Raw genomic sequence first — 9,962 nt, forward strand, 5'->3', positions numbered from 1 at the left:
AACATGCAGCATACGAAATGCACCGCCCGCCCTCCCACTGCTAAACATGCAGGAAAAAGCAGCCACCAGGCAAGCAATACGCACCACCACCACGCAGCACCACACAAATCCCAAACACACTCGACGCACGTTTCGCCCCGACACCGGAGCATCCTCAGGAGATGTAGACCTTACAATGCACAATTACATTGCATTGCAATGCAAATAGCAAATTAAGCTTTTGATTCATTGTATATCATAGACTTCCGCAAAGTAACGCCTGCTTCTATACAACATATTTTTAGACATTGGCACCGTTCCCTTTGTGCTCAGAATCGGTGCCATTGGCACCGATTCCTACAGACGCAGTTTGACAGTTCTAAATTTAATTTTTAGATGTTAAAACCCGTGATTTTAGCGCGCAGTCGCGAACCTACCGTTTAAATTTGTATTGTGCACTAAAATTTAGAGTCTTTAAATGTGAAAGTCATGTTTCGTTCCTTTTTTAGCATTGTTAAAAAGAAAAGGATGCAAATACTATAAATTTAGTTTAGAGAGAGACTAGAGAATCGGGGCCATTGGGGCCGATTCTCTTGTACACAATCTCTAAACTAAACTAAATTAACAGGTCTAAATCTAGTGCTATCCTTTTCCACAAGCAACATTATAAAAGGGATAGCAATAGATTTAGACGTGCCATTTTAGTTTAGTTAAGAGATAGTGTACAACGGAATTAGCCACATTGGCGCGCTAAAATCACGGGTTTTAATATCTAAAAATTAAATTAAAAACTGTGTCTGTCCTTTTTATATTACATTAGTGAGAAGAGGATGCGAATACTCTAAAATTTGGTTGTGCTCAAAATCAGTACAAACTCATAGTTTTAAATTTAATTTAGAGCTGTCAAATGTCGTGACTTAAGCTGCCAGCCTATTATAATTTGTAGCGTGCACTAAAACTAAGTGTCTTTAAATGTAAAATTCGTGTTCCGTCCCGTTTTAGCAATATTAAAAAGAAAAAGGTGCAGACACTCTAAATTTAAATAATTTTAAGTAATTTCTTTGAAGTGTAGGTAAACACTAAAAAATTATTTTAAAAAAGACTCTAAATTTAGTTTAGAGAAAGACAACAGAATCGGCGCGATTGTCAACATATTATATGACAGTTGACACATAGAGCAGATATGCTGATTGCGTTCTCAAAATGTATGTTTTATTTGTTGCTTAGAAAGTAGACGCGACGATACCGGCGACCCTGGCTGAATTGGAAGCTGAAATCAACACGGTAGCTCTGGACTGGAAGAGCATCAAGAACGTCACCGAGTGTAGCTGCTCCACGCCGCTCGACCACTTCAGCAGAAAGGTGTGTATTTATACTTTAACTTGCACACAAGACACTAGATGTCGCTGCACTGAGTTACATCGCGCTAGATAAGTTTTCGGCCACGAGTTTTAACTAAGTATGTAATGAAGTAAGTATGAACACATCGATACTCCTCTCGCGCGACACCCCTCAATAGCTCCCGAGATGGTCAAGCGCCTCAAGCGGCTTGACGTCAAGCTCGTAGTTTATGCTTGTGTCAAGCATTTTGACTGTTTACAAAGGTTGCTTGGTGCTTGGAGTCATTTACATGCGTTCATTTACTTGTCGCGTGATTGATGCGATTTTTTTGCTTGACGCGACCGATGTTCGAGAGATAAGAAAAGTGCCATTTGCTTGACCTATTCGCTTGACGGGCACATCAAGCTCGCATCAACCAGCTTGATCAAGCAAATCAAATCTACTTGCTTGGCGTCAAGCCGCTTGGTCCTCTCGAAGCTCTATAGGCTTTTAGGAGATTTTTTTTAACTTGGTGTGTTATAAATACTATCTGTCCCGGCTTACTCACGTGTGTAGTCGACGTTAGCCCGACTAGTTTCGAACCCATACGGGGTCCTTTTTCAAGGGAGTCCGTCCGCGCCCGCGCCGCGGTTTTGACTGCGGGACGCACGTGCCGCTGCCCGTAGAGCCCGTTGTGAGGGTGGCTGGGGTGGGGGGGGAGACAGCTGCCGATCGTCTCCCGACAGTTCCTGCTGTTCTTCATCACTGGAACCGTCACCGAAATCCAGGCACGCGGAGCTAATGGTGTCCCGTCCCACGACTGATGCCCTTGTCTTAGCGTCAAAAAGCGGTTTCCACGCTGAGGGTAGCATCCATCCATTGTCACGATTGAAATTCGGGCGGCGACTAATTTCGATCGCTTCCCGTATCTTCCGCGGTACTAGAAACTTTTCCCGGGACAACACGGAAACCTTGTCGAATCGTATTAGTCGCCGCCCGAATTTCAATCGTGACAATGGATGGATGCTACCCTCAGCGTGGAAACCGCTTTTTGACGCTAAGACAAGGGCATCAGTCTTGGGACGGGACACCATTAGCTCCGCGTGCCTGGATTTCGGTGACGGTTCCAGTGATGAAGAACAGCAGGAACTGTCGGGAGACGATCGGCAGCTGTCTCCCCCCCCACCCCAGCCACCCTCACAACGGGCTCTACGGGCAGCGGCACGTGCGTCCCGCAGTCAAAACCGCGGCGCGGGCGCGGACGGACTCCCTTGAAAAAGGACCCCGTATGGGTTCGAAACTAGTCGGGCTAACGTCGACTACACACGTGAGTAAGCCGGGACAGATAGTATTTATAATGGAAATCACTCACGGTAGTTTAAACGCTAAAACTTGGTGTGTGTTTTGGTAGATTTGCAGCAAGCATGCTTGGGGGCTTTTCCAGAGTGTTTAGCAGTGGAAGGGCGGGCGTTGCATGTCGCATGATACATGTTATACCATATAAATTTGTCTGGTTCAGCGGATAATCGAAAATTAAGCTTTTGGTTCTTTGTACAAGTTTTGAACTTTATCTTGTTTTCTTTTCTAGCACCACTGCTGGGGCTGCGGTCGGTGCGTGTGCACGCGCTGCGTGTGTGCGCGTGCGCCGCTGCCCGCGCTCGCCGCGCCGCGCGCCGTGCCGCTGTGCGCCGCGTGCGCGCCCAGCACGCCCACCTCTCCTCCACCGAGTAAGCGTCTATTTCTTTCTCGTTTTATATCCCTCTTTTCGCTCTCTTTCTCTCGCACTCCCTGTCTCTTTCTCGCTCTCCCTGTCTCTTTCTTAAGCTCTATTCCTCTCGCTCTCCCTGTATCTCTTTCTCTCGCACTCCTAACGCTTTCTCTCTCTAACTCTCGCGTTTTTTTTACCAGACACTCTTTTTTGTGCTGCAAAACAGAACAGCTGTTTTGAGACCGCCATCTTTTATCATGCCATGGCAATGTTGCCATCAATAATGCCATCTTAAGTTTTTGAATTATCGTGTAGTACGGAACCCTCATTGCGCGAGCCTGACTCGCACTTGGCCGGTTTTTTTACTAATTATTATTAATGTTTGTAAACATAAATGTAACAATAATTCTTAACGCTATTTAAAATCGGCTCGGGTATTGACTACAACTTTAATTTAATACTTTGCGCAACTTGTAACATAATCAACTATTATAACAATTTATTTTATTCATTTATATTTACAACTATTTATTTATCTTTCAGATTTGTTGACTCCTGCAACCTAGGAAACTATATTCATGTATAAGTACTTATAGTTAATGAATAAATTTAATTTTGTAAATATATCATTACCATCTATAGAATATCATAATAACTTGAATGTATGGATTTTATATCAAACTTAGCACGTTATCAAAATCAGTTTAGCAATTTAAAATAAATATATCAAACTAGCTGATGCTCGCGACTTTGTCCGCGTGGATTTAGGTTTTTAATTGATTTTCCGGGATAAAAAATAGTCTCCAGCACGCCTTAAATGCGCCCCACGAAAAAATCTTGTCTAAGCTTTACTCGTATTATCTCTATGAATGGACGCGAGAAAATGCGTAGACAAAGTTTTCTCGTGGGGCGCATGGTAGGCCCTCAGATCTTTAACTATACCCATACCAAAAATTACGTCGATCCGTTGCAACGTGATTGAAGGACAAACATTTGCATTTATAATATGGGTAATAATAAATATGAGTAAAATAATCTATATAAAGGAAAAGCTGACTGATCGTAAGAAAGGATTTTCGAAAATTCAACCCCTAATGGGGTAAAATAGGGGTTTGAAATTCGTGCAGTCTATGCAGACGAAGTCGTGGGCATAAGGTAGTAATACTTATCATGCATTCCGATTAGCATTTTGTATTTAGGTGTTTTTGATTTTGTTACTTAGTTAAAAAATATATCATTGTACAAAAATATTAACATTAATAAATTGGAAGTAATATAACAAATAAATGTATAAGGAATATCTTATTGTTTCATTTAAATTTCAGATCCCTTTTATTATTTATTTATTGAGTTATGCTATAGAGTATAGACTAATGATTTTAAGCTTATTTCTTGCTTTAGTCATATGTACCCGTTTTCTACATTAAAATATGCTATAGATTGCAAAAAAAGAAGTGATATCCTAGGGCCTAGTGGTTAATACGTCGGCCTTCTCGGAGTTCGATCCCGGGTACATACCTATAACTTTTCGGGTCATCCTCTTCATCAACACGCGTTGACGGATGACAGAAGTGAGTGGAAAAAGAAGACATGTGTCGCGCCACGTACCGTGGGATAGGGTCTGGGGTCCGGTCAGGAAGAAGATAATCAATATGGGTTGATGATAGTGAGCCGGTGCGGCGATGGCGCTGCGCCGTCTCACTTCTGAACACTGGTCTCTTCTCAGAATGAGAACAGTTTTTTTGTCATAACCTACCAACCTACCTCGCTGGCTAAGTGCGGATTGGCAGACTTGACACACCTTCGAGAACATTATGGAGAACACATAGCGGCAATAGAAATACATTCTGTGAAAATTTCATTCTCTACCTTTTACGGTTCAAGAGATACAACCCTCTGAATGACGGACGGACGGACAGCGGAGGCACCTTTTGGGTACGGAACAACAGGTAATTGGTTTACCAATGAAACTTTCATATCTTAGCTAACAGGCTAAGGGGCTCCCATTAAAATTTAATTTGCACAGTAATAAAAAATAACAAGGTATTGAATGTTCACTATAACTTGACGCGTGACGTTATGTTGGCACCATTGCAAATCACACAATAATGAACCCTATGTTCTAAAGGATAAAGCAAACAAAGCAGTGGTGCCAAAATAGCGTCAGGTGTCAAGTTATAATGAACGGTCTACCTACTAGTTTACCTACTGCAAAAATCCTAACGTTAACTTAACGAGCAATAACATGAAGTGCGGTAGATTAGCTCATTTTTTAAGGGTTTTTTCTCCCCAAAATACCCTCTGTTTTATATTTCAGAGTTCTTGAATATAAAGTCATTTTTGAAGTCGGTTGTAAAACATTTCAGGAATGTTTTTGCATACACTTTTCTTGCTGACGATTTTCGATGTAGCTAGAAGTGATAATCGAGTCATAAAAGACAGCAATAAAATGATGGGTCTAGATACTGTACATGATACGAAAATTGGTAATGTTGATAAAATTGGTAATGTTGATAAAATTGGTAATGTTGATAAAATTGATAAAGACACCATCATTACTCGACATATGAATAAATTGAAGATTAAGAAACGCGGGAACAGTAAGTTACCATATTGTGTACTAGCAACCCGCCACGACTCCGCACGGGTTTTTTCAATTTTATTGAAAGTAAAATATAGCCTATATCACTCAGGAATAATGTGGCTTTCTACTATTTAAGGAATTTTCGAAATCAGTTTAGTAGTTCCAGAGAATACTTCCTGCAAACAAACTTACAAACTTTACCTCTTTATAATATTGGTATTACCGTTCAGAAGAATAAACTAGGTAGTAAAATGAATATCATTTTAAAAATAAGTTTGCCAAATAGCAGCCGGCTATAAATATTGTACCTACATCGACTTAAAATGAGATTTCGGCTTTGTAGAGCGTTGTCACCATAGATTATCTACTATGTGGTTTGGTCTATGTATGTGACGTTTTGTCGGTCTCAACCCAATGAGTAAACAATAACTATTACTAAATAAATAAATGGATTCCTCATATGAGTAAATATTATTTCCTAGGTCATTGGTCTCAACCAGTCTCAACCACAGAGACAACTCTCTACGTAACGTAACCGATATCTTTTTCTAAAGGTCGATGTACAATATTTTCTGCCGTCTACTGTATGATAGTAACTACCTGTGTGTGTAGATCATAGTAGTGTATGATTTTTTTTTAAATACACATACCTATCAAAAAAACAGAAAATCATCATTTTATTAGCTTTTGCGTTCTACCGGCAGTCCCCACTTTTTTTGTTTTAATTGTTAGCCTCAAAACGCGATCAGGAAAGCCCAGACTGGTCATACAGCTCATTCCCTGAAGAGGTAAAAAAACACGCAGACGACTTCAAACGCAACATGTCGGAGTGTCTCAAAGAAGTCCAAGCGAGCGACAAGAGGACAGTCAAACGCTTGTCGCCCAACAAGGAGTCGCCGGTACACGGCGAGTGCCTGATTGCGTGTGTGCTGAAACGGAACGGCGTTATTGAACATGGGAAAGTGCGAAAAGGTAAGGTTATTGGGTTAAACTGGGTAACTTTAGACGTTACTTGAGAGATCGCTTGGGAAATTGAACATGAGAAAGTGCGAAAAGGTAAGGTTATTGAGTTAAACTGGGTAACTTCAGATGTGGCTTGAGAATGATCTTTTTTCGGTTGGAAGCTAACTAAAAGGACGGAAATAATGTTCATAGGTTATTCTCGCCGAAAATGAATAACGAAAGTAGACTGAAAAAGTGCGGCAAATTCCAGATCTATTATGACTAGGTACTTTTGGAGCTGCCAAACTGATATTTTTTGAATTCACCGCGCTTTTCCAGTATTTAAGCTGTTGGTGTTCCAAATAAAAGAAAAATAAAATAAAATATCTAGTGGTACCGCTTCACGCTTGTGGCAAACAAAATCCAGCAAACATCGGTAAACCACAGAGTACTTTGTGTACAATGTTTGGCTATGGTTTGGTTTACAGCTAATCGGATCGAACGACAAGCATTGGCGAGCATACGAAAACACCCACACGCTTCCCAGTGCTTGTTGTTTGCCGTTTGCCACAAGCATGAAGCGGGGCATTATAATATCATATTACGAAGAACTGGAATCTGAATTGCGCATTCGTAATTTACCTGCTATTGAATCTAATACCTATTTATCGCTATCTCACTTCGACTAACAAATTATATAGTGAGATATCAGACTGCAGTGGTTTCCGACCTCTCGCTCTTACTCGGCAGTCAACGAGGGATAGCGATAAATAAGTATTTGCTTCAAGTAGGTATTATGAATTCTATATCCATAGCTGTTTATGTAGATTCATGGCTCTTGAATGGCTCTTTCAAAATGCTATTAATTAATTACAGAAAATTTGCTAACATTAGTAAGAAAGTTCTATGCAAAGGACGAGAAGTTAATCAAGAAATTGGAAAAGAATTTGGATCGTTGCATCGAAGTCAGTGTTCGAAGCAAGGATGATTGTGCAATTGCCGCGCGCCTCAACGAATGTACCAACGATCTCATGGCGAATAGCAAACATAAAATGATTCTAAATTATTGAAATAAAATAAATATGTTTCTACATAATAAAGCTATTTAAAAAATCTTAGATCTGAGGATCTGAGAGAATCTATCTGTCAATGATTAAAATACAAAAGTAGGATTGACCTTTCCCAATACGTCTGCTTGAAGCAAATAAATACATATTGTGCATGCCACTCCGTGGCAGATTGTAGCTACTGTTCCCATTTAGTATAACATCTATTGTACATCAATCTATGCAAATAAATACATGAAATGAAATATTATATTATCGCTATCAAGAACTAACAATACCGAACGGATAGAACCACAAGCGTTCCCAAGTGTTGGCAAACATCCTCAAACCCTTTACACACGCTTGCCTGCGCTTGTTATTTCCTGTATGTCGCAAACATGTGGTGTCGCCATTAAATTTGTTGCTCCTTGGGTCTTTTAGTGTGCTTTGGGTGGCTTTGGGTTGGTGAAACTGATTGTGTCGTGCGTATCCGGTTCCGGTTACCAGAGTCCAGAGTCGAGCCCACAGACTACAGTGTATGGTATAGGTCGAGCCTTCGAGCAGACTGCAGAGCAGTAAATGTATTCTGTGCTGCAGAGTCGAGTGATAAAAGCTGGAGTAAATGTATTCTGTGGATAAAAGGGTCGAGTTCTATATGTTATTGGTCTGTGGTTCCAGACGCCACCAGACGCCACCAGACGCCACCGCCGCTATCAAGGGTAGGTACCATAGGGGTGCAACTCTAGAACATTAAAAAATCGCAAATTGAAAATCGCTTGTGGTGCCATCTAAGCGCGAGCACGGCTAAACAAATAGAGAACAGTTTACAAAAGACGTCAATAGATGGCGGGCACATTGGTGTAATTTTAATGACATTAATAAATTATAACCAAGTTTTCATCCAGTTTTCATGTTTTCGTGTGCTGTAGTAAATATTTATATTTCTGTTAAATTTATCTGACCCTGCTTTAATAACAGGACTCTGTAGTCTGTATTTCCTTTCACCACCTCGATAACTATATTCTAAGGATTGATTTAGTGACTCGATTCATGCCTGAACGATTGACCACGGCTACGGATTCCGGACTTGTTTTTGCTTTGTGAAATGATTTTTCTGTGAATATATTTGTGCAGAAAAATGCCACGGAGATCTCGATGTGTGTCTGGATGTGACTAATTCGGTAAGTATAAAATCAGCTTACTCGTAATCTAACTCAAAAGTACTTCAATGAGTCAAACTCTATGCACCATTAAGGCACCATTAGTACATTAGGTATTTTATCATGATACTAGGTATATAGTTCCTGCGATTTCGTCCGCTCGAAAAAACTATTTTAGAAATCCCGTGAGAAGTCTAATTTTCCGGGATAAATGTGGCCTACAAGTTACAACCGTCTGATGCAAGCTATCTCTGTACCAAACAGATGATGACCACCACTTTGTCTACGTGGATTTAGGGTTTTTGGGAATCCCATGGGAACTGTTTGAGTTTTCCGTGACAAAAGAAGCCTATGTCCTTACCTGGATGCAAGTTATCTCTGTACTAACTTTCATCATAAACGGTTACACAAATTTACTGTAAAAAGCTAGCATACAGACAGGTTGACACACTTTTGCATTTATCATATTGCTATGGATTATTAACTACTAATTCTGTAAATTTTTTGTTTTGTAATTAAGTGTACTTACAACATTTGTTTTGAACTTTATTGACTAAGTTATTTTTATATTATAGGTATCAGCTATCAACTAATTAAGTACAATAAGTAAGTATAGACTAATGCATATTTTATGTTATTACTTTTTCAGATGTTTGCATGTCTTTCCAAAACCTGGCTACTCCTCTCTTTGAAACCATTTAAACAATGAAAAGAGATAGTAGGACAACATTTAGAAAGCAAGACTGATAATGAAATAATATATAGTTACGAATTATCAAATTTGCAATCACCAGTTTGAAGATCGTTGAAATACACCAGTTGTGGTAGTAATATGAAAGTTATGAAAAGTAAATAACCAAAAATTTTGGATTTGAGCGTTACCTGTTTCACAATCTCGTGGGTCTTGAATTTGGGTATGTATTTTATGTACCTAGTTACGAATTTATGAAAATAAAATATTTTACAAAACCTTAAAACCTTTTTATTTCTATAGTGTTTTATAATAATTTAGTATCTTAAAGAGTCAGTCTTGTAATATATATTTTTAAACATGTTTGAAACAAACGTTAATGGAATTATTGATATTTTTTTAAAACATGTTCAAAAATATAAAATATTCTAGTAAAGTACATTTAAATAGCATTTAAATTTTCGCGCTCTCGCACGCCTAGCGCGCTCTTAGTGCCCTCTAGATGTGAGCACACGCGTAACTTTGAAAAAGA

General features: G+C 39.5%; 2 protein-coding genes across 2 annotated transcripts in view; both read left to right on the forward strand.

Moving 5' to 3' along the window:
- Mtmr6 (Myotubularin related protein 6) overlaps positions 1-4,307 on the forward strand; it is a 91,930-nt gene extending 87,623 nt beyond the window's left edge. The window contains exons 16-18 of the mRNA XM_069506320.1: positions 1,207-1,341; positions 2,888-3,026; positions 3,551-4,307. Of these exons, the coding sequence (XP_069362421.1) occupies positions 1,207-1,341; positions 2,888-3,026; positions 3,551-3,573 (297 nt within the window). The 3' untranslated portion in view covers positions 3,574-4,307. The remainder of the gene's footprint in view (positions 1-1,206; positions 1,342-2,887; positions 3,027-3,550) is intronic.
- A 1,149-nt stretch (positions 4,308-5,456) lies between these two features.
- On the forward strand, positions 5,457-7,645 carry LOC117992953 (uncharacterized). The gene is made up of 3 exons (XM_069506016.1): positions 5,457-5,607; positions 6,324-6,563; positions 7,410-7,645. Exons 1-3 carry the CDS (start codon positions 5,457-5,459, stop codon positions 7,601-7,603), a joined length of 585 nt encoding a protein of 194 aa, XP_069362117.1. The 3' UTR covers positions 7,604-7,645.
- The last annotated feature ends 2,317 nt before the right edge of the window (positions 7,646-9,962 follow it).

This window comes from Maniola hyperantus, chromosome 22, assembly GCF_902806685.2.
Source record: "Maniola hyperantus chromosome 22, iAphHyp1.2, whole genome shotgun sequence".
In the NCBI taxonomy this organism is placed as follows: domain Eukaryota; kingdom Metazoa; phylum Arthropoda; class Insecta; order Lepidoptera; family Nymphalidae; genus Maniola; species Maniola hyperantus.